Source organism: Rhipicephalus microplus, chromosome X (assembly GCF_043290135.1).
Source record: "Rhipicephalus microplus isolate Deutch F79 chromosome X, USDA_Rmic, whole genome shotgun sequence".
In the NCBI taxonomy this organism is placed as follows: Eukaryota; Metazoa; Arthropoda; class Arachnida; order Ixodida; family Ixodidae; genus Rhipicephalus; species Rhipicephalus microplus.
Window position 1 is genome coordinate 110,127,558 of NC_134710.1, and position 25,847 is coordinate 110,153,404.

Consider the following 25,847-nt stretch of genomic DNA (forward strand, 5'->3'; position numbering starts at 1 on the left):
TTTATTTTAAAGGGAAAGTGGAGGTCATCTTTGTGTGGAACCAAAACGGTTGTTCAAACAACTACTAAGGATAAAAATCATCGATAAGTAGAAATAAAAATTGAGCACGTTTTTCCGGATGGCATCTGTAAGCTAACCCTAATCTGTTGCAGTAAACGCGCATGAGTCAGCAAACATTCGCAAAACAGTCGGCTCCACATTCGTTTTTCGAGAGGTTGACCTGAAATTGCTATGCGCTATGCTATGTTTTTTTTTTGTTTTTTTTTTGTCTTTCGCTTCTCAAAGTAAGGACGCCATGTTCGCTTTTAAATGAATAGAATTCTCATGGAAAACATCGCAACCTCCAATGCAGTGCCTTTCCTACGCAGAAAGAAAACGACATGCCCGTCGAATAAGTACTCAGTATTATCCCGACGGGAAGCAAACGGATTACTCGCGCTATGTTACTATACGGCAAACATATTTGTTTTTCCGCTTTCAAGAGCAACTTGTCGATCGACTATCACTCAAATAACTTTCACACGCCGGATGGAATCGCCATCGGCCGCCTAGCAGCGGCCCCCGCTGGGCCCAAGCTATTAAGATGCTCCTCAGGCAGCCTAACCGGCCAGTGAATGCCGAGAAAGTGGCACGCGCGCGACGGCCATGAATTGGCGGCCCTTCCGGTCTGCGTCAAAACATCAGCTGCGGCGAGGCGCCACGTGCTCGGCAGACATGACGTTGCCGACAATCACGTCGGCTCGCTTCCGCCTCCTACATTTTTACACCTTTTCATAGCGGCGGCGCCCTAAACGAACTCTTGAATCAAACTCTCCGCCCTAATTCTTTTTCTTCTTTCCGCTCTCCAGGCCAGGTAGCCACATTTCCGCGCATGCAGTACGTTCTTCGACTCGGGGGAGTCGGACACGAAAGCGCATCGATCCGAGAGCTTTCCTTTCCCCGTCAGCCCCGATGCTGCAGACAGCCTTTCCACCGGTCCCCAACCTCTGGGCATCCGTCGTTCCATCTTCCCCGGCGAACTGTGCGCGCCCGCGGTACTGGGTACAGCTTCCCGCAGCCACCCCCCAGCGCGCGGGTTGGTCCAAGCACGCAGCAGCGCCTGCGCCCGCGTCAAAAAGCGCTGGGCGAGTCCAAAGCAAGTTTGCAGGCTCGTACCGGGGGAGGCGTCCAGCCGAGGAAGCGGATCGAAGCCGACCTAAAGTTGAGGCAGCCTAGCAAAGCGTAGGGAAAGAGAGTTGAAGGGGGGAAGCACCGCGGGTGCGTCCACTATGCGCGGGGGTGGCCGCCAAAAGGCGCTCCCTGCCGGCCGCCGGTGCAGCCTCTTCTCCTGCTGCCGTCAGCGGTAACAGCGGATAGCTGGAGCGGAGTCGAGCCGCTGTGAACGTTACAGAGAGCTGCAGGTGCACGCCTTCACCGAAAACAAAACTGGTTCTGGCTGCGCCTAATACATATCGCGCACGAGTACCTGCTCCATATAGAGGCAACCTGACGCGACTCTATGGCGCAAATGACGCTGAACTTATCAGACGTCTTGCGTATTGATAATAACATAAAACAATTTCGCTAATTAAGTGAGTAAATGTATCATTATAGATGAAATAATGTACCACAGAACGCAACATATCACCCGCCGAGCACCACGTAGTACCAGTAGTAGGCCAACATATGGCTAGCCAACCGCAGACTAGAGCGCCGCAGTGAGCATGCATCGATTTCCTTCACTGCCATAACTCACGGCCTCTCATTGGGCTTTTATTTAAATTTTGTCCAATCTGATTATACTTGCTATTCTTAAATTTAAATGATGTGGTCTTTAATGAGGTGCGTATTTTTGTGATTTTCTTTATTCTTTTCTGTATGCTCAATGTAATATTCCATAATGTATGTGCTGATGTGAACGCTTGTAGTGCAGGCAGCGGGCTCGTCAAGCTGCCCAATGACAGCTTTTATTCGTGGCTCCTCAGTTTGTTGTTAGCAATAAAAATAAAATTGATTGATTGATTGCTTCTCGTTTTCCTTTCACTGAAAGTAAGTGGGGAAAGACAACTGGGACCACAGAAACAAGTAAAACTGGAAATAAATTTGAAGGTTTCAAGGTGAAAATTATCGAGATAATTAATGTTTGGGAAAGATAGCAAGCAGGTATGCCCATCGAGGAACAGTTGTTTAAAACGACTTTAACGGCATTAAATTAACAACTACTGTGGGCTACATGGGCGGGCACGTAGCGCGTAGGCAGGACAAGCACTGGTCATTAATAACTGACTGGATTCCAAGAGAAGGCGAACGCATGAGAGAGATACGAAAAAGTTAGGTGGGCCGATGAAATTAAGTGTGCAGTTGTATCGTGGCAGCACAAACTACAAGACCGGGTTGATTGGAGGAACATGAGACATGCCTTTGCCCTGCAGTGGGCGTAGTCAGGCTGATGATGACGATAGTGATGATGTACGAAGAGGTGCACAATACCTCAAAGCGCCCCATGTAAAGGTATCCTCTACAGCTCAACCAGCCGAGAGAGGTCTGGCTAGCCCCCGGTGGCACCTTAATGAGCTAATCCCAAGGAACACGACGACACAGTGAAGCGTTGTCGAATTCAGACACCTCAAATTTTATCGCACAATCAGTTTCAAGAATGTAACTTTCATCGTCAGAAAAGTTTAGTAGCTGGTATAAAAAGTACTCTACCGCTTTCCCTTCCCAAAAAAGAACGAACAAAAAATGCGATGTTTCCGATAAAGTAATTTATCCTATGCACTGTATTTGAGAGCTTCCATAGGCAATATACCAACATATTGTTTTCCGTTAGATATCGCTTATCATCATCATTGGCTAGTGAGGTCGAGATTCAGGATGTTCTGCAAAGTACAGCACTTCGTATATTGACAAGAATATGGAAGATCCATTCTCTCTTACTCACACACACTCACGAGCCTCACTATAACCTCCCACGCGCTTATTTTTTTTCACATGATTCATTGCCTGGTTATTCTCCAAATGAATGGCTGAAAATATAAAACAAGTGAATACAGAGGAGATTACTGGGGCTTACGTCTCAGTGGAATTGTAATAACCCTTTCACAGAGATCGTATTGATCTAAGCGGGATATGCAAACGGAATAACTTAACAGTTTAGTCGCCGCCCTAAGCTCGATGAAAAATAACAGTGAGCGAAGCTATTTTAGCTTTCTATCAGCGAAGCGAAGGGCAAAACTTAAAGTTACGGAAATAGGCAGCCTACACAAAGGTGCATGGCGAAAAATATATATATTTGAAAACGTTGTGCCATTGCACACTTTAAGGCGTCACAGTCTTGACAAAGAATGCTCAATCGCTAAAAGTACGATGAAATGGTGTGTTCTCATTCATTCGTTGCACCAGCTGTGCACGTGCGCGTTGTACGCAATAGGCCCCCTCGCCCTCGCAACCTGTTTCACTGCCACTGGAATTTCACACAACCCCATGCAAATCTGATTGATTGATATGTGGGGTTTAACGTCCCAAAACCACTATATGATTATGAGAGACGCCGTAGTGGAGGGCTCCGGAAATTTAGACCACCTGGGGTTCTTTAACGTGCACCCAAATCTGAGCACACGGGCCTACAACATTTCCGCCTCCATCGGAAATGCAGCCGCCGCAGCCGGGATTCGAACCCGCGCCCTGCGGGTCAGCAGCCGAGTACCTTAGCCACTAGACCACCGCGGCGGGGCCCATGAAAATCTCAAGCTACAAACGAAGCGAAAAACTGATCACAAGTGTCGATGGCTTTATCTGCAAAAGCGAGATACATTGCGATTACCGACGGCGAATGCTCGGGTGAGTAACACAGCTTCCGCAGCGCAGATGAGACTGAATAACAAAGCTTCAGCAGCGCAGATGAGACTGATTGGGCTGCTGAAACGCGAGGTAGTGTGTTCAATTCCACTCCGCATTCCTATGGTGGCGGAATACAAAGGCACTGTATGTTGCCCCTATCACTTGACCACTAAGTCCCTCATGATCTTCTGCGGAAATGTTGTAGGCCCGTGTGCTCAGATTTGGGTGCACGTTAAAGAACCCCAGGTGGTCAAAATTTCCGGAGCCCTCCACTACGGCGTCTCTCATAATCATATGGTGGTTTCGGGACGTTAAACCCCACATATCAAACCTCATGATCTTCTGGAAAGCTCTGAGATGGTAAATCTCTCAGATGTTCAAAATCGAGGTGTGCGTGTGATCGGTCTAGCTTGTTTCACACTGGCAGTTTCTCCGCATTATGCATGAGCTCAAATAAGAAAACTCCTCATCAGAGTTAGTGCGTACACGTGTTTATCTCGCTCTGCCGGCAATTATTTTTGAAAGCGAACACCGGCCTCATCGGCACAAACGCGGGGCAAGAGCTCCACGTTGTGGAGCAGCGCCGCTCCGCTGCCGGGCAGCGCTCCGCAACTCAGAGACGAGCGGGCGCGCGCGTGTGCGCCCGTGCGTGCGTGCGTGCGCGCGTGCCGGTTCGCGCTAGCTCGTGGCTCTGCTAGCCCTCGGCAGAAAGCAAACAAACCAATGCGCGAGGAGGAGGACGGAACGCGGCGGCGGCACGGCCGGCGGAAGGGTCTTTTGGAAACAAGGAGCAAACTTTTGTTCGCTTGCAACACGCGTGCGTGTACGTCGTTTTTTGCTTTCTGCCGCTTGGCGCCAACAACCCCGCGCTCCTCAGCCGCCCGGGCAGAAAAACAGAGCCAAAGAAGAGCGTTAGGAGAGGGGAGGCCTCGCGGAGGATGAGGCCCGATAAAGTACGCGACTACAACTGCGACGCTCGCGCGAAGGCAACAGTGAAAAACGTGCCACAAGCAGCGGCCACGAGCAAGCAGGACAAAGCGCAAAGACGCGCCCGTCTTCCGCCTTGCGCGCTTTGCTGCTGGCCGTCTTTGTCTTTGGCTTGGTGGACACGCGCTGCTCGCCGCAGCGGGGCAACCGACATCAGAGGAGAGCGCCAAATTTAAAACGTCTCTACGCTCGCCTGACCAGTCGCATTATAATGAACATCATCATACACACACGCGCTCTCATCTGGACCAATGCGTCAAATTTCTCGGAGTACTTAACGACGCACCGGCGCTTCAATTTTCGGTTTTCTAAATCGCCAGAGATAGATGCTCGAACCTTGGCGTTTTGATTCGTCAACAACACAATATATGGTAATGTGTGAACAATTGGTGTGGTTTCCCTCATCTGTCAGGGTAAGAAACGCTAAAGTAAAACGAAGATTGTAAGACAAAATTGTGTGTTTCTTTCTGAACAATTGGTGTGGTTTCCCTCATCTGTCAGGGTAAGGAACGCTAAAGTAAAACAAAGATTGTAAGACAAAATTGTGTGTTTCTTTCTTTAGATCAATAAATGATAGCGAGGCACCAGCAGTTATTTGTCCTACAGACGTGCCGTCAGAGGTCTTGCTCTAGGCCTACATTGAATTTGTCACATGCAGCTTCCTTTACGCGCCAAGAAAGTGAACTCTTGTGAAGTTGTTTAGCACTCGCAATAGCTGAAACGGTTTTATCATCCTGGTGTCCGTACTGTACAAGAGGACGAGCAATCAACCCGCCAACCGCTCGTGATATGACAAACCGAGAGAAGACCGAGGAGGTTCAGCAAGACATACCACGCACTGCATGCGACACACTAGAAAATAAATGCAAGACAGCACAGTTGCATGCCCCACCGAATAAATCACTCGAAGTAAACGAATCCATAGTCTAAGACAACTTAAGGTTAATACATGCCCACGTTTGGGCAGGTTGCATTACACAAATCCGAATGTATATCTCAACACCCTGGAGCGAGTCGAGAGCAGCGCTATACTACACGTAACACGGGAATGCTAGAGCAAACCGATTGAGGCACTCACCACTGACACTCACTGTGCTGCGGGAAAGTTTTGGGAGGCTTTACTCGCCCGAATAGACCTGGAGACTCCAAGCAGTCTCAAGTCGGACGAGCAGCGGTGGCCTCTGGCCACCTGAGTTGTGGCATGGGAGCCCACCTTTGAAATTTCCCCCTCTAGATATGCATTAATGTCAGTAAACGTTTATCCGGCCATTCAACCATCTGGCTCCTTACTTTCCAGGTTATCACAGACTACATCGTAAGAGGCTTGGTTTTTCTTTTTCCCTTCCTATTGCCCGCTAATCGCTCATTCCTAACCTAAGCGCCAACACAATGTGTTCTATACATGATCAGACAACCACGTTTACTTTATAATGCGTCTTTGAATTTAATTATTGGAGTTTTATATCGCAAACACCACAATATGACAATGAGGGACGACATAGTGGAGAGCTCCGAAAAATTTCGACCACCTGGGGCTCTTTAATGTGCACCTAAATCTACGTAGATGGATCTCAAGCATTTTTGCCGTAACCTCAAATGCTGCCACCGCGGGCCGGTATTCTATGCCGCCACCTTCGGGTCCGCAGTCGAGCACCTAACAGTCTGGTCCACCATTCAGGTCATAATGCGTCTTCACTCACGAAGAAACGGAGCCATACCAACTCGCCAGGGGCGTAGCCAGAATTTTATTGCGGTGAATGGGAGAGGGTCCCGTCACGCCTTTAAAAGCATGCACATATGCACACACAAGCTGCAAATTTGAATAGGGGGTGGACAGTCCTCTCCCGCTTCGCCCACACGCTTCCGCTCGACTTTCTGTCCTTCACAATGCAGGCAACAATTGACGGAAAATGCTTGACGCCAAAAAGGATTATCATACGCATTTCACGACGCTACATCACCCGGAAGCTCCTTAAGGGACCAGCCAATGAAACGGCGGTTAGTTGAGTACGTACTTCCTGTACACCGGTGATCACTCATCCCTGTGGGATGAGTGATGACCTGTACACATGGAGGAAAAAATATACTGAGGAGAGGCAGTTACGTCACATTTTGTGAAGCCAGAAGCAGGGAAGAGTAGAGAACTCCTCCTCGCAATGGTAAGCACGCCACGGTGGCTCGCGCATGCGCAGCGGGCGCCAGCAGGAGGGGAGAGCCGATTCCGGACGCGCCAGGCGGCACCGCCTGCGCCGTGCTCCCGACCGGGTTGCAGAAATTAGGTGCCTTTTCTTATCTTCTAACCACTACCACCATCTGATGTAGAGGAGCTGGAAAAGCGAAAGTATTGTGCTGAATATGAGCAAACGTGCTGCGATACTCGCTTTTATAGCGTCTGTGTGCAATTCGCAGCCTCATTACGGTTCATATTGCGAATCTACGATACTCTTGCAGCTTTGATCCGCTGAATGCAAGAGAGCAACGGCGCGAATCGACCGGATAATCGCCGAGGCAGGCTGTTTTATCTGCAGATAGGGTAAGTTCAGGATACAGAACATAATTAAAAGGTGAAAAGTTATTTCATTTGTCTTGCTAAATTATTTAGCCAGATGAAGCACCTCCAAATCATTCTTTGCCATGTGTGTCATAATACGTGCGCACAAGTATCGTTCCCAGCAGCGGCGCTAGTCGGCCGACTGCGACTATATATGAAAAAAAAAAAAAACATTGCCCAAAGATGAGGTTATCGAGCGCAAAACCTAAACAGGAAGCGATAATAGAAACAATAAATCAGTTTACTTTGTCAGGCACGTGTAATTGTTGACTCGGTAAAAACAGTGGGCCACGCGTGCGACCATCGTACTCGAGAACGGCTCACCGCCGCCTCTTGCATTAAGAGCCGTAGACGCTGCCGCTCTCGTCTAGGAATTCTATAGGCTGCCTTCGCTGAGGCAGCACAGTGCTGAAGGAAAGCAACGAAGCTGCGGCGCCAACCATTTTTGAAAAACTGAGCGCGAGCCTCGAAAACGACCGCTTTCGACCTCAAGCGATATAAGGTAAACCCGCAACCGTGAAGATCAACGCTGACTGTATGCTTCTAACGCATTGCATCATCTGTGAAGTGCAACGGCTCCATAAAAATGCGCATTTAGAACTCCAGCAGGCTATCAACAATGCGGTCATACGAGTGCAGACGACACGAGACGGCGGCGTGCCCACACATTTTCCCCTGTAAAAGCACGTGGCTTCCTCCACACTTTTCTGCAGCTCGCATTGCCAGGGCCTCTCCTTATAGCTTTCCTTAGTGTTCCAGGCGTTCATAATCGCTACAAGATTTTTCAGTCATAACTTTTGTTTTTGCTCGTTGTTGTCACTATAAGTGACGTATACGAAAACTTCATATACTACATATAAATACTTATCATTGATGCTACGCATCTTCAGCTACATCAATATTTCTATAAAAAAAATCACCCATATAGCCAACTACAAGCAGCCCAGACGGTGGCTCATAAGCTCAAAATGCCGCCACTACGTGATTCAACAATATGGCCAAATATGACAAGCTTTAGAATATAGCACTCCATGTACTAGGGGATAATGAGCAAGTTACGACAGTTAACACTTAACAGACTCGTTTGTGGGCATTTTGCCGCAGTGGCGGGCGTGCCAAGCGACTTCCGGCGCAGGATGGCACACGGACTACGCCTTCGGTTCTCTGTGTCTGCTTGTTCCCCTTGTCTTGTCCGATGTGCTTTAAAGCAAGACACTTGAGGTTTCTTAAATGGTGCTGAACCACGAGTCCACCCGTTATCGGATACGTTTGCTCCCTAGAAATGCCGAAGTAAAGCAACGAAACACTATCGCAGTGACTCCGCGTCACCCGCAGCATTCGCTTGTGTGTGGTTCTACGCGCAAGCGACACACGAAAGTTACTAATAGACGCGACCGCTATAGCACACGTGACTGCGACAACCTGTCGGATGATGTGCTATCCCGTGCGACACAGAATGAACTGAGATAACAGTCTGTTTTACATGGCGCATCTGAACGATCCAAAACTGATTGATTGATATGTGGGGTTTAACGTCCCAAAACTACCATATGATTATGAGAGACGCCGTAGTGGAGGACTCCGGAAATTTCGACCACCTGGGGTTCTTTAACGTGCACGCAAATCTGAGCACACGGGCCTACATTTCCGCCTACATCGGAAATGCAGCCGCCGCAGCTGGGATACGAACCCGCGACCTGCGGGTCAGCAGCCGAGTATAGCGACTGGACCACCGCGGCGGGGCAATGATCCAGAACTATATATACGAGACGTTGGAGGTCTAGCAGGTTCAAGCGTCTGCCTCCGCTGGAAACACAACTCATGCATCCACGCACGCGTGATTTTCTGTTACGTAAACACACGCCGTCACACCACGCTGTCAATGATCAGACCAACGCCTTGTCAGACACCCTACCACCGCGGCTTAAACTTGGTACGGGCCACGTTGCGAATCATGCAGCGTAGTACGGGGCCAGCTGTTCTGGCAGCCGGCAGCACAGCGTGAGAAGGGGTTTTACAGTAAAGCACGCTCAGACTCTTAGAAAACTAAGCCTCGCGTTTTATGGAGAGAAGCAACTGTAATTCACGAAGTGGTAAACTAGAAGCGAACTGTAACTTAGAAGTGTCTTTCGTGTCCTTCTTGTCTCTGTGTCATCGTTTTGTTCCCGCGCTATAACTATCGTTAGAAGCGAACGTCCCGTTTGCAACCGAAAGATACGGACAGCGATATTGAAGTGCAGGAAGAAAACGAGGTAAAACACATTTCCTCGTATGTGTGGGCTGCCACTACCGCAATCAAGCACAGTGCAAGGTAAACGGCCGCACAAAGAAGCCCCGAAGTAATGAAACAATAGCGTTGCCCATATCCACCATCCGGCATTCGGAGTGGCAATTTGCTTGGAAGGAACATACTGAAGATACTGCGTCTGGATTTTTCGGTACCGTTGTTTTTCTTACTCATACGTAGCTGTCAATTACATAAGCCCGTTATCCATTATGTAGCCCCTATTACCTAAGCACCCCAGAAATAATTGTGTCACCTTTCAATTCGACCATGCAATTCGATACTCCAGTCAGGAATACCCAGCTGCTTGTACCCAGCTGCTTCCTTCACCTCGGAAGTGAAGGAAGCAGCTGGGTACACCATTGGAACCAGAAAAAGTCGTCACACGATATCACAGACAACTCACGTAGTCTATCCAACCGGTAAACTGACGCCTAATATTCCACTTCCACCTGCATTCCACATCCCCCTGATCCGCCATAAGGGCGATTTCCTCGCCGAAATGCCGCGTTGCAAGGTAATGGCGCGCATTTTGAACTGGGCACGTCGAAAGCTGACGCAGTTATGTGTAACTTAGAAGTGTGGCAGCTTGGGCTAGTTGGTATTGTATGACGATAGTTATAGCGCGAGAACAAAACGACGACACAGAGGCAAGAAGGACACGAAGGACACGAAGTTTATTGCGCTCTGCGCAATAAACTCAGTTGGAAGTTAGCGCTCGTGTCCTTCGTGTCTCCGTAGTTATGTGGTCGCGCCAGGCACGTAGCCATTTGAGAAGGGATTCCGATCCTCAATCAAATAAGTATGTTTACACACAGAGTGAAAAACGTAAAAGAAGAGAGAATAAGACGGCGCGTGGGTAAGTGGGTAGGTTGGAGGGGGGAGGGGCAAACAACTGGCACTGCGCCACTGTGTTGCTCCCTTGAGGTGGCTTAATTGACAGCGAAATTAGGCTGTCAAGCATTTAAAATTGATGAATTAACTATTCCTAATTACTAAACACAGGTCATACCACGAAACCCTACATCCGACGATGATGGTCAGACGTGAACCAGTGTTCATATGGTGGGCTTGTACGACCCCAAACGTTTTCATGATCATCGGTTTTCATGTTCACATCGAGCGCCACGCCAGCCTAAAATGCTCGCAGCCCATACAGCAGCCAACAAACATACATTGGTGCTGACCCCACCTTGGCGAAAGTCAATTGGACGCGTCTGTGACTGTAATATGATTCAGAGGCACACATAGCTGTCCGACGCTAGGAGATGTAGTTTCTCGTTTATACCAACTAAACGGCCAAAGTTGCTAGCGTGCTGCCTTGAGATATAGCATCCGGTCCGCTGCACTCGCTACGAACGCAATGGCCCCGGCCCTGCGAGCGTGCACTGATGGTTGGGCTAGTGGTTAGAAGAAGAAGAAGGCGCCTAATTTCTGAAGCCCTGTAGGGGAAGGCAGCAGGGAGGCAGAGGAGGCAGGCGAGCGGCACCGCAAACTCCCGCTCGCGCCTGCTGGCAGCGGAAGCGTGGCGCCCCCTCACGATGCTTTCCGCACCTTCAGTTAGTCTGGCGTTTCGCCGATAGTGCGACAGACGGCGCACAAGTGAGCGTCAGCGCAAACAGCGCTTCTGGTATATTTCGAGACCTCTGCTGCGTACTTCCTTTGTTCGTGCGTGTATACATTGTTTTCTAAACACGTATACATCATACCGCGAAAACTAAAAAAAATCAAAGTTGCAGGATGCAGCTGCGGCTTGTCTGTGAAGGCCCACTAGGGTTTGCTATGGCCAGACACCGTTGGTGGACCTCCGCAGCTTACCGCACTGAATGAGAGGGCTAAGAAAGTGACAGTGCGAATGGAACAAGCACGACAAAGTAACGAAGACAACGGCACAAGTGCTGTCCCGTGGTCCTGTTTCTAGTGAAAGAGAGGGGTTGGCAGTCGGCTATCTCTGCCAGAGTTGACGAGTGCGAAGTGCTACACTCATGGCCGTGTCTGATAGATCAACGGCGTACTAACAGCAACGATATCCCCGCAACTGCATGGCTGTTACGAGAAACCACTACAGGTGCACTAGTAATCACGCTACATCTTGAATAGCAATATGAAGTGCGCACACCCCCCGCCGCGGTGGTCTAGTGTCTAAGGTACTCGGCTACTAACTTGCAGGTGACGGGATCGAATCCCGGCTGCGGTGGTTGCATTTCCGATGGAGGCGAAAATGTTGTAGGCCCGTGTTCTGAGATTTGGGTGCACGTTAAAGAACCCCAGGTGGTCGGAATTTCCAGAGCCCTCCACTACGGCGTCTTTCATAATCATATGGTGGTTTTGGGACGGTAAACCCCACATATCAATTAATCAATGAAGCGCACCCACAAAATATGGCTTCTCCGCAGTAAGAGGTCATTTGAGGAGAAGCCAGCTTTACCAATAAGCTCAGTTGCATCGTTTTGGGGGTGTCTCTGAAACACAGTACAAATTTTATTTTGGCAGCAATTACACATGCATACTAAAGCGCGTTCACAGTCACAATTAGTGGTGCCGGCATCGGTGTACATACGTGGCTAGCGCGTGTATAGGTTAACATATGCGTAAACGTGGCGCAAGAACGGCGTTCTTGTTTACGCTGCTAGCATGAGCGATCTGCGCTCACACGGATTAGTGGTGCATACACTGGTCTCAGCGCAACAAAAAGCGAACGTAAAGCTGGACCTATTTACTGTTTCTATGGAGGCTGACAGACGCCGCGGTTTCTTTTCAGTTTGATTTCACAAACCTTAATGATCCGACATGTGCAGCTTTGTGAAAGCCCTCCAGCGCAACGCACAACTTTGCCATCACTTTTGATTCCTCATCTTTGGACGAAAGCTCCCGGAATAACTTTTAATGTGTAATTTTGTTTCAAAGAAAAGCCTGCATGAAACTAACTCCATCTTTCCGGCAACGTCCTGAAGAGGCCTTGGTTTCTTGGTGCCCTTAATAAGACTACCACAGTAATTAATTACGCATCTTTTTAGCTGCTCCCTTCTTGACAATGGTATCAATATAGTTTTTCATACGGCAGATTAAGAAATCTTATCTAAAGGTCTGGTAAAATTCTCTCGCTCTGCCCCACCCTCCCCATTCTCACATAGGCAGAGAAGAGTGAATGACGTGACTACTTATAACTTTTATTCTGATACCCGGTCCTGATGGTGCTCGTGCATGGTATCCTTCTTAACTTACTCACCTCACATAGAATAATTATATAGAATCAAAACCCTATGTGTCGATTTCCAGTGAATTGAACTTACAGAGCATGCACCCTGCAGTCTAACGTCCGGAGCAATCCTCAACGAAACAAGGCTAAGGTTTCCGTTGCCACGGCATCGCCTACGAAGCGTTTAGGCGGCTTATTGCGATAGCAATTATATCGACACTCTCGGCTGGATTTTGACGCCAGCGTCAACATGGGCCTCGCCGTCACTCACAAGATAACTTGCCGTGGGCAGGATCCGAACCTGCGACCTTCGAATGACACGTTCGATGCTCTACCACTGAGCTACCACGACAGCTATCCCCCCAGCCACTTCATAGTGTTTATATGTGAATTAAACGTGGGAGCGTCAGTCAGCGCCACCAGTAGCCATGGCGGTGAGTGTGGCACACTCTTTTGAGCCTGTTTGGTGTCACGTAGCACGTGAACTTGTTACGAGTTGGCAGCTGACCAATAGTCCCTTGTATACAACCTAAAGGCACTAAGTCTACCAGTACGAGACCCTCGTTAATGAATAAGGAAAGAAGTGTATACCTAAGGGCTCGTTTTTCCTTGTTTTTACACAATATTAATGAGATCTAACAGACAATAATGCCAAGGAAAGTATAGGGGAAGATATTAGACCTAATTGTAATGTAAATATTAAGAAAAGTGGGTGAAAAGATAACTTGCTGTGGGCAGGATCCGAACCTGTGACCTTCGAATGATGCGTTCGATGCTCTACCACTGAGCTACCACGACATCTATCCCCCCAGCCACTTTATAGGGTTTATATGTGAATTAAACGTGGGAGTGTCAGTCAGCGCCACCAGTAGCCATGGCGGCGAGTGTGGCACACTCTTTTGAGCCTGTTTGGCATCACGTAGCACGTGAACTTGTTACGAGTGGGCAGCTGACCAATAGTCCCTCGTATACAACCTAAAGGCACTAAGTCTGCCAGTACGAGACCCTCGTTAATGAATAAGGAAAGAAGTGTATACCTAAGGGCTCGTTTTTCCGTGTTTTTACACAATATTAATGACATCTAACAGACAATAATGCCAAGGAAAGTATAGAGGAAAGTATTAGACGAAATTGTAATGTAAAGATGAAGAAAAGTGGGTGAAAAGATAACTTGCCGTGGGCAGGATCCAAACCTGCGACCTTACGGCATCCCTAATAATCATATCGCACTCCACTACGGCATCCCTAATAATCATATCGTGGTTTTGGAATGAAAGACCCGAACAACTATTATTCTTGTGTAAAAAGGCGGGCGACGGCACCGCATAATTGTGAAGAGTATCCCCATCATCAGGCTCCAGGAAGGGGTACGTCCCTCTATATTAGAACAACCGGCAATGTCTGGCGAGTACCTATCACATTGGACGTGTAGCTCTACCACCTGACCATCACTGCGGTCGTGAATATTACCCATTTATTTGCTTTGTCTCATAGCATCACAAGCCTCCATTGCTCCAATACACTATGCACGCTTTACCAAGGAACACTACTTTTATGTGGCAAAAATAACCTTAGGAAACTGATAAAGCTACGCATATATAACCCTTGTATTTCTCTCACTCCACCCCCCCCCCCCTTTCCATTACCCAAACGCAGAGAACTCGCTGAACGAAGGTGTCTCGGGCCGAGTCACTACTCCCCTTTTTATCACTAAACTGTACCTCACTCAACGTGTTTTTCCAGTACAAAAATATTTGCCAACGTTTACAATACTGACTGGCGTGGCGTCCCACTGTTTAAGATAAAGTCCCACAACTAAAAAGACGCACGTGATCCAATAACAAAATGGACAGCAGTCCACTATCTCATCGACCGGCACTTGAACAGTGATCATAATACTATTAGTAGTTTCCTCTATAAAGACATCTTGGGCGAATTTCACAGCACGCGAACATAAGAAAAAATGGAAGAGAGTAGGAAAGAGCACTGACTTACAACTAATAATTATTTTGCTGAATGGAAAAATGTACAAGTAGAGGTAAGGATCAAGACAAGCATGATCAATTCATCTACAGTCAAATCACAACACTTGCTCACATTTGTCTTACCACGTGTTGTGATGTTACTACTCTGTACCATGTTCCCCGTATGTTCGCGCACTGTGAAATTCACCATCAGCACAAAAAACGAAGCCACAAAAAGAGCAGATAGCACTCTATCCTTGTTCTTCCTACCCGCCGTGGTGGTCTGGTGGCTAAGGTACTCGTCTGCGACCCCGCAGGTCGCGGGATTGAATCCCGGCTACGGCGGCTGCATTTCCAATGGATGCGGAAATGTTGTAGGCCCATGTGCTCAGATTTGGGTGCACGTTAAAGAACCTCAGGTGGTCGAAATTTCTGGTGCCCTCCACTACGGCGTCTCTCATAATCATATGGTGGTTTTGGGACGTTAAATCCCACATATCTATCTATCTTGTTCTTTCTGTGTCTTCGTTTTTAGCACTGATTTGCATTCTTCAAATCGCTTTACTTATTTTGACACTTTCTGGTCAGCCTTTCAACATTACTTATTTAGAATTTTTCTCAGTAGCCCGGCCACGCACCTCGTGTTTATTTCCCGTCCTTTAATCAGTTCAGCGATTTCAACGGAAATCTTATCAGAAGTAGGAAAATAGCCTAATGCTTCCTCTTCATCTTTAAATGGGTCCTGAACCACCCCCTCGTGCTTACTAAAGAACAATTTCTACGAACCGCAAGCAATTTTATGATTGAATAAATTTTGTGCCCGTATGCAGCACATAAATATTACAAGCGAAGTGCGAAGTTTCCACTTTATCAAACGCCCTCATTCCGCACGAAGGCCTGCCTGCGTCGGCTCTAATTCGTCATTAGAGCAGGTTGCAGCTATTGGTCGATAAGTTACATGAACAAAGAGCGGCGTTTGGGACAAATATGTTTCTTACCATGGGGTGTCACTACATGCACTAGCAGGGCTCTATATAAAGTGTGCTAAAACTACACAGTAGCAGCACTAGCGCGCACCGGAATGACATGATTGGACTGAGCGAAGGCGTTTCATGGCGCGAACTGGCGCAGCTTCATTCCTCTTTACCAGGGCAGCATGATGGTGCGATAATGTGGTAATATATTCGTTATATTCAGGGCATATGTATTGAGGTTGTTTGGCGGAAGCATCTTGTAACAAAAGTTTAGGTCGCAGCAAATAGCGAATAAATCTAGGAATTAAATACAAGTCCGCTTAGTTACATTACAGCCACAGAGAAAGCAGCCTCTCACAACGCTGCTAATTGATCGGTCGACGCTAGCGCAAGAAGTGCTACGAAGCTGCCGTTAAAGAGCACGTGACCGCCTCCTCACCATGACTGTTGGGTTTCATTATCAGTCTATCAACTTAGGAATCGAGCTGAGAGTAACCACAACACGTGAATATGTGCATCTAAAGTACTCAACAGTAATATACTTTCATGAAGCTACATATGACAAGGGATCTTTGGTGAAGCTGCACGTTTTCTCAGCAAAATGCAGATAGCTGCATTCTTCCTCAGAACGAAGAGCACTGCTTCTGCATTCATTTTATAGCTTGATCTTTTTATTCCTTTTAAATTATTGCAACAAACAGGTGTACGCCTTTTCTTAACCAGCCTCCCCCCTCCTTTTTTTCTAAAAAAAAAAAAAACTAACACAGTTTTACTTGTTATATTGTTCCGTTAAGGAAGACAGAATCAGTTCCGAGAATACCTTTTCAGGTGTAGCACGTCGCGTTGTTCGCCCACCGCTTTTGCCTGTTGGCAGGACAGGCGCGTCTTTTCATGCGCACAATCATACATTCAAGAACAGCCAGCCGGTGAGAAATGACACCTGAGCAAGCAGCATCCCGATATTTGCACTCCACGGACTATATATAGTAGAATGCCTTGGAAACGTGCGTTATTGCAGAAGGCTCACCCAGGGTCGAGGGGTCGTCCATCGGGCATAGTGTGCGGTGGAGGTCCCGCCATGGGGTGCGGGGGCCCTCCTGGATGGGGTGGAGGGGGACCGTGGTGCGGGGGCGGCCCATGGTGCATGGCCGCGGGCCCGTGTCCCATGAGTGCCGGGTGGTGATGGGGCGGGGGCGCCGGCCCCTTCCAGCTGCCGTCCGGCTCCATACCGCCCGGCCCCCCGTGTGGCGGAGGGGGCCCGTGCGGTGGAGGAGGGGGTCCGTGTGGGGGCGGCGGCGGAGGGGGCCCATGCGCGGGGCTGTGTGCCGGCCCGTGCGGGGGTCCGTGTGGGGGTCCGTGAGGTGGTCCCCCCGGCCCGGGAGGTCCGTGTCCTGGCCCGTGGGCGGGGCCGTGCGCCGGCGCCTGCGCCACCAGGCCCGGCCCGCCGCCGGAACCCGTCGGGCTGTTGCGCACGCAGTGCCGAGGGCTCACTGTGCCGGTGGCCAGTTCCTGCGCGTAAACGAAGGCTGCCATATGAGCGCACCACTGCCACCATTCAGGTATAACGCTCATCAAAAGTCGAATGATACGCAAGTAGAGTAGAGTAGAATCTTTGAAACGGGGCACACACCCACGCTGGGAGATTGGCCAAGAACCGGCTAGTTCTAAGAGGATTTTTTTTTCAAATATTACGTTAGATAAACGATGTGGCCCGGAAGTTCTTTCACAACTTTTGCTTTTTTGTTTTCAAAATTTTTTATTACTTATTATTCATTATGATCATCATGAATAAATAGCTGAAGACATATGGCCTGGTTGTTTCTATCACCTTGATTTACGAACATTAGAGTATACGCCATACTACTGTTTGTTACGTACTCCGCTGCTTTACACGGCATTTCGGAAAATATCAAGCACCAAAAGAACTGCGAGCCTGTCCATTAGGTGACTCCAAGAGAAAGTCATATTTTGGAAGAACCACGAAGAACACGGGCGCCTATCAAGAAAGCTTGGAAGAATTTTAAGGAAGACCAAAGTTCAGGTGAGAATGGAGGCCCGAAGCGATGAAATATCGTTGTACAAGGAAATTTCACTGAAGCAAACGCTTTTTGTCGTCGTCGTGTTCCGTAAATAACGCATATGTGACACTGCATCCAACATAAGGAAGTGGACTCCCCTTTTCGCACCTGTACTACAGTCTAACGTTTATACTCTAAGGTCGCAGAATGCAAAAGGCGGTACTTCTAGTAGATCGATGCATAGACATGTGGACCCCCATTATAACGATACACCTACACTGACAATGAGAAAGCTTTGCCACCGTAACTCAGGTGGCCTTGTTTGCTTCGGCTCGGCGATTCTTCGAAGCTAAGTATTAATTAGTTGCAGTGGTGTATCTAGGAGGGTTAAGGCAAATAGGTAGAAGCGCCCAGGGCGCCACTTGGGAGGGGGCGTCAAGCTGAGTCCACCCATCGTGCGATTCCTGAGGACCTAAATGGGGAGCTAGCGCCCCACACTCCGAGTGGAAAGGTCACCCCCTGTAGGTTCACAACTAGTGGGGCCGTGCCACCACATTGTTCAGACACCCCTGTCCTCACCTTGTTCTCCCCGTGAGGCTATTGTCACGATGAATCACAAGTACTGGGGGTTTATTAAACCACCGAGTAGCTAGCTCTAGAACGATGCGTCAGTCGTGGCTGGCTCTCGAGCTGAGAAGAAGCACACAATCTTCTTTTTTCCTCCAGATTGAGAGCCGCTCTTGCTGTCGACCTACTACGTCTGGGTGGCATCGTCCCTTGCCATCGACCTACTAGGTGCGGGTGGCATTATCCCCCTTTCGTAAGAAAAAAACAAGTCCCAAAAGAGGGGAAAAAGTACATAGCACCACCCAGATGTTATAACATAGGCACGTGAAACAAAGAATTTGGAAATTTGGATAAAGTAAAAGTAGAAATTAAAGAGCGTACCAATATAGGAAAAGTCAATGAACGAAGAAGCAAGTTTACAAAAATATATAAATAACACAAAGAACGGTGTACGGTAAAGTTACGAACAACGCGCAATAAATGGTTTCCTGCGCAAAACATGAACGACGTCTGGCCTTGGTCGTGTCCTGCTCCGTGCCGTGCGGTGTTGAGTCCGGAACCACTTCATAGTTCACGTCACTGACGCGGCGTAACACTTTATATAGGCCAAAGTACCGGCTCGGTAACTTTTCACTAGGCCACGGCGGCGGACAAGCGTCCACACCGAAACTTGGTCTCCAGGGTTCTAAAAAACTTCTCTTTGGTGGCTGTCATAGCGTCGTGCGTCTGCCTGCTGTTGCTGGCCGATGTACAGTCGCGCGAGCTGCCGGGCTTCCTCAGCACGCGCTGCGAATTCTTCGGCGTCAGTTGCCAACTCGTCTTCATCTAGACACGGCAGCATAGAGTCTAGCATGGTCTGCACTTCGCGGCCGTAGAGAAATCTTAATGGCGTGGATCGCGTGGTCTCTTGTACGGCGGTATTATACGCGAAGGTCACGTAAGGTAAGATCCGATCCCATGTTTTGTGCTGTACGTCGATGTACATTGAGATCATGTCTGCGAGAGTCTTATTCAGTCACTCGGTAAGTCCGTTGGTTTGTAGGTGGTACGCAGTTGTCTTTCGGTGTCTGGTGTTGCTCAGTTTGAAAACTTCGTCCATAAGCTGCGCCGTGAATGCCGTCCCTCTGTCCATTATTATACTGGAAGGAGCACCGTGTCGTAACGCTATGTGGCGTATGTAAAATTGTGCTACCTCAAAAGCCGTTGCTCGTGGCATCGCCTGCGTCTCAGCGTAGCGTGTCAAATAGTCGGTCGCGACGATCACCCATTTGTTGCTGTCCGCAGACAGGGGAAATGGCCCGAGAATGTCCATGCCGACTTGGTCGAACGGCGTGCAAGGCGCTTCAATGGGCTGAAGCAAACCAGCTGGCTTAACCGACGGTTGCTTTCGGCACTGACATTCCCGACAGCTCTTGACGTACTTCTTGACGCTTGCTGAAAGTCCTGGCCAATAGTACCTTTCGCTCACTCGGGCAAGTGTCCGTGAGTAGCCCAGATGACCGGATGTGGGTTCGTCATGGCAAGCGAAGAGGACGTCGTCTCGCATGTCTCGAAGTACCACCAGGAGGTAAGCCCGGTTGTTCCAACGAGCGTTCTTCTTGTAGAGCACACTGTCTCGAAGGCAAAACAACGTCAACGAGCGGGACAAATGACGTGGTATGATTGCGCCCTGGCCCTCTAAGTGATATATGATTGGACGAATCTTTGCGTGATCTCGCTGCCGTTCACTCAATTCTGATGAGCTAATGGCGCCCAGGAAGCCTTCGTCTTCCTCTGCTTCCTGACTGACGACATGAAGGGGTGCGCGTGACAGTGTGCCAGCGTCTTCATGCTTACGGCCGGACTTACGGACGATGGTGACGTCAAATTCCTGCAGCCGCAAGCTCCACCATGCTTGCCGTCCTGAAGAGTCGCGCAGGCTTGCCAACCAACAGAGGGCGTGCTGGTCCGTCAATATCTTGAAGGGACGACCATAATGGTATACGGGCGAAACTTGGTGATGGCCCGCATGACTGCGAGGCACTATTTCTCCATAGAAGAATAATTCACCTCGGCACGGGATAGAGAGCGGCTGGCGTAGGCTATCACTCTTTCGATGTCCTCTTGACGCTGAACGAGCACTGCACCGAGCCCAATGTTACTAGCGTCAGTATGGACCTCCGTATCCACATCATCGTCGAAATGAGCGAGAACGGGCGCTGATTGCATGCGCTGTCGCAGCTCATCAAAAACTGTTTGTTGCTCATTTTCCCAGACAAACGGCGTGTCATCTCTTGTGAGACGAGTCAGAGGTTCTGCTATCTGTGAAAAGCCGGGCATGAACCGGCGATAGTAGGCGCACTATAGAGGCTCTTTTGACTATTCAAATGGCGCTCCTTTCCTTCAACAAATGAACCAATCTGCTGGGAGCCTGTGGTTCATATAGGCAAACGGCCTGTGGCTCCTTGCTCATACTCAAGCCCATGAAAAGCAATAAGATAAATAGGCTGGTGTAAGCTTGTTCCCACATAAGCACGGTTTTAAGCTCCAACGTATATATATATATATATATATATATATATATATATATATATATATATATATATATATATATATATATATATATATATATATATATATATATATATATATATATATGACGAACCACACGAGAACGGTGTGGTGGAATGGTAGAGAAGGAGGAAGACGAAGACAAATGGTTCATCGTATAGCCATCACGTCTCCTGCGTCACAGTAGTCGACAAGATCTACCGTGCCCTTCATCATGGCCACATCCCAAAAAGTCATCAACATCCCGAAGTACTCGGGAGCATCTACGAACGTCCCCTTTGACAAGTGGCTCGGGCTATTTGAGGTGAGGACTGCGGCCGCAGCATGGACGGAGCGAGACAAGCTGTGCTACTTCTGCGATTACCTTGAAGGTGAGGCTTTCCAATGGTTTCTCACCGAGGTTTTCGACACAGACGCGTCTTGGGAGAGCTTATGTGAACGCATGAAGGAACACTTTACGAGCGGCGTCGCGGATCCTTTTCGCCAATTAATTCATTGCCGGTTGCGAACAGGCCAGAGCTTGAAGGAATACTATAACGAAAAAATGGCTCTCGGACGCCTCACCGACCTAAAGGACACGCACCTTATATCAGGGCTCATCGACGGCCTTCCTGCGCATATAGAGATGGCGCTTGCTGGGCTTACCTCGTCTACACCAGCGGCATGGCTTACAGCTGCACTTCGTGTAGAGTCAACCATGCAGCGAGTGAAGTTGCAGTGCCTTCCACCAGCTCAGTATACACAGATTAACGTAACAAGTGACAGAACTATTCAGCGTCCACGTAATACCCCGGTACGAACCCCCGTGCGTGAGTGCAAACACTGCGCGATAGATGGCTTACCGCGACAGATGCACTGGCATAATGAATGCCCACGACGCGCAAGCATCTCCGCCTTCTCCACCAACCAGGGAAACGAGGAGGGCGACCCAGAGTTCATGTAATTCAGTTTGATGCCCTCATTAACGGGTACCCTATCAGCGCTACACTTGATACCGGAGCTACGATTACCTGTATCAGCGAAGCAGTGCTGAAGGCTTTTCACCTGCAAATAATGAGGAATTCATGCATCTCAGTTCAACAAGTCACATCATCTACCAAAACTTTGGGTCGCGTTATTCTAAATGTACAGATAGGAAAAGTGACAAGAGAAATTCAGGCTCATGTTCTACAAGGCATGAAGAGCAACTTACTTCTTGGCTTGGATAGTGCTTGCCTCTTTAACTTGTCGCTGGACCTTGACACCATGACTCTACGCCAAGGGAAAGACATCCTCCATTCTCGTACACAAAACCACACCATGGCTAACATGGGGGCGTCTTTGCAAGGTGTTGAAGTTTGCGATGTGCTACATCTAAATAAAACTCAACAGTTGGCATTGAAGCAGCTTATCCACAAGTACGATGCCATTTTTTCCAAGTCACAGACAGACATTGGGTGCATCAACGGCGAAATGCATCGCATTCATCTCACCAACAACGTTCCCATTTGTAGAGCTCCCTATCGATGCTCAGAAACTGACAGCGTTGAAATGGACAGACAGATCAACGAGCTTCTCAAGCAAGGTGTCATACGACTATCTACCTCCCCATACGCTGCGCCAGCACTTCTGGCAGAGAAAAAAGGGGAAGGACGCACGCGCTTCTGCATCGACTACCGCAAGCTGAACGAATTGACGGTGCCTGATTATCAGCCCATCCCTCGCATCGATGACGTTCTCGATTCTCTGGGGGAAATCTACGTACTTCTCGACATTAGACATAACGTCAGGTTACTGGCACGTGAAAATTCACCCTGATGACATTCCGAAAACGACGTTTGTCACACGTACTGGTCACTACGAATGGCTCGTCATGCCTTTTGGCCTTCGGAATGCTCCGGCCACCTTCGAACGGGCTGTCAAATTCATATTGGCAAAACACCGTTTGCAGAACGTCACGAATTACTTCGATGACATTGTTGTCTACTCTGACACGTTTCCAGACCATCTGAGGCATCTGAAGGGCGTTTTGAAAGCTTTCAAAAGCGAAGGCGTCAAGCTGAAATTAAAGAAATGTCAATTCGCTCGAACCTCCATTGAATACCTGGGACACAAGGTTTCGCATGGCACCGTCACTCCAAAGCAAAGCAACGTGAACGCAATCCTACGGTTTTCGACACCATCACGCCCTAAAGAGCTGCAGCGTTTTCTCGGCACTGTCAATGTTTACCGGCTATACATCGACCACTTCAGTCAAATCGCTCACCCACTGACGCGCCTGCTCAGCAAAGACGCCACCTGGAACTGGGATGCGGAGTGTGAACTGGCTTTAACTCCGCTCAAGAAATGCGTGACAGAAGAGCCGATCCTTAACATCTACGATACCACTAAGCCTAGTGTGCTATACTGCGATGCATCCAACAGAGGTATCGGCGCCGTCTTGAAGCAGGCTGATGATGAAGGTAGAAAACACCCAACTGCATATTATTTATGGAAGTTACTAAAACACGCAGTTAATTACGCCATCACAGAACTCGAATGTTTGGCAATTATTGACGCCATCGATAAATGGCATTGCTATCTACACGGGAAAACTTTCACTGTGATCACAGATCACGCAGCGTTGCAATGGCTTAAAAGCATGAAGAATCCTCGAGGCCGACTTTTCCGGTGGTCCTTGAAACTCTCCATGTACGACGTGAACATCAAACACCAAAAGGGCATTGACAACATTGAAGCTGATGCACTATCTCGAAGCCCGGTAGTTCAACTCCTATCTGCTGAGAAACTGCGAGAGCATCACAACGACAAACCACCCGGAAAGCATACCATTGAGAACGGACTGAGTATAGTGACACGCAGAGGAATACGAAAAGTCTATGTGCCTTTTGCCCTCCGGTCTTCTCTTCTCCAAAAATCTCATGATGCTTTCGGTCATGTCGGGGTAAAGAAGACGTTGCGGCTTCTCTTTCCACAGTACTATTGGCCCGACATCATCACCGACGTGAGCGAGTACATACGCCACTGCGATACTTGCCAGCGCTGCAAGAAACCGAAGACCAAACGATTTGGTTCCTTGGAGTTTTTGCCACCAGCGGAACAACCGTTTGATCTCCTGGCCATGGACACTATCGGAGGTTTTGGCAACTACGGCTCATCCAAAAGATTCATTCACTTAGCCGTTGATCATGCCACCCGTTATGTCTGGGATTTCGGACACAAGAATGAGACTTGCGACGCGTACATGTCTTGCCTGAAGAGTATCTTCGCTGCTGGAAAGCCGCGGAAGTTCCTTTCCGACCGCGGCACAGGATTCACTGCCGGCAAATTTAAGAAGTTCCTCAAGCACAACAATATTCATCAGCTTTTAACAAGCTCACAAAGCCCGCATTGTAATGGCCTAAACAAGCGCACTAATCAGACGATCGTTACTCGCCGCCGATGCAAGATCAACGACGAACCCCGAAAACCATGGCCGCGTCTCCTCTCGGACGTTGTCGACGAGCACAATAGAACACCTCACAAAGTCACAGGCTACCCACCTTGCTTTCTTATGTATGGCACACCATCGTATCCCTATCTTCTTCCAGGCGTTACCGAAAATCTGCAGGAAGCTCGTACAAACGCCGTCGGCAATTCAGTAGCATATCCCATGAAAAACAAGATCATATATGACAAGAAGTTCCTTCCAGTAGAGCTTCAAGTGGGAGACATTGTTCTATATGAAACACCCTGGCACCCGAACCGCGGCAAACTCAGCACAATCATGGAAGGACCCTATATGATCATACGCAAGATTTCGGCAGTTAACTACGAGATCGACCGCAGCGTCGCTGCACTCGGTCGCCAGACTGACATCGTTCATGTCGGGAGACTTAAACGATATCATCCGCCCCTGCATCTACGTCTCGCTCGGGGGAGGGGGGAAGCGTGTGACGAACCACACGAGAACGGTGTGGTGGAATGGTAGAGGAGGAGGAAGACGAAGACAAATAAATGGTTCGTCATACAGCCATCACGTCTCCTGCCTCACACACACACACACATATATATATATATATATATATATATATATATATATATATATATATATATATATATATATATATATATATATATATATATGGTTGCGAGAGGCAATAATTACATAATTGCATAATTGCACCAAACGCAGCTAAAACCCGTTTTCAGCGTGGCGCCCGCGCCTGCGCGCCCGGTCCAGGCATGTTGCAGCGCCGTCGCGAAAGATGGCAGCACGGACACGCGATGTTTTCGATCCCTGCCCGCTTTGCACCGCCGCGTTCGCACGGACTCCGAGATTGGGGATGCGGCGGGACGATCCTCCCGCTTTGTGTGCTCACATATGAGGAATCGATCACGCACGTCCTTTCAACGAGTTGCAACCTGCGCAAGTCTATTATAGGTGGCGCAACCAGCCGAAGCTCAGAGCACTAAAACACCACGCGCGACGCACTCTGTCTAGAATAGATGCAAGAAATCTAAAGTGCACAGCGATGAGACAGAAGCAACTCACTCATCCCCCCACTTTTTTTGACCGAGTATACGCGAAGCTGCATGGACTAAAAAAAGACATTGTTTCCGAAACATTTCCTAATTTAGGATTCTATAATTCGAGTGCGTGACAGCTCAAGTAATTCAATGGACAGAGAAAAGTCACAACACGTTGCATGATTAACTCTAGATTAGACTAAATTCGTGAGAGGTTTGGCGTACGAATCAACTCCGTCTGTAAGGCTATGAAGCACTCCATGGGCTTGAAACACATTCTACGAATACCAAACAGTGTGAGCGGTTCTCTCAAATTTTGTAATCGCGCGCGGTACATAGAGTTTAATAACGGACTGTATGCCTACTTTTTTCAAGCGCCTTTACCCTTCAATCGTTCGGACCTGTAGGCGCCTGTGCTCTAATGCCAGTGTACAAATTACCTTTAT

At 48.6% G+C, this 25,847-nt stretch overlaps 1 protein-coding gene and 1 non-coding gene across 8 annotated transcripts in view; both read right to left on the reverse strand.

Annotated features, from left to right (window-relative positions):
- Positions 1 to 25,847, reverse strand: part of LOC119176250 (LIM domain-binding protein 2 Chi) — a 366,067-nt gene that overhangs the window by 111,478 nt on the left and 228,742 nt on the right. For all 7 annotated transcript variants that reach the window (XM_037427445.2, XM_075877407.1, XM_075877405.1 and 4 more), the window contains exon 4: positions 16,806 to 17,287. In XM_037427445.2, coding sequence (XP_037283342.2) covers positions 16,806 to 17,287 — 482 coding nt within the window. The remainder of the gene's footprint in view (positions 1 to 16,805; positions 17,288 to 25,847) is intronic.
- On the reverse strand, positions 13,121 to 13,192 carry TRNAT-UGU (transfer RNA threonine (anticodon UGU)). The gene has a single exon. It is a non-coding gene; the product is annotated as a tRNA-Thr (tRNA).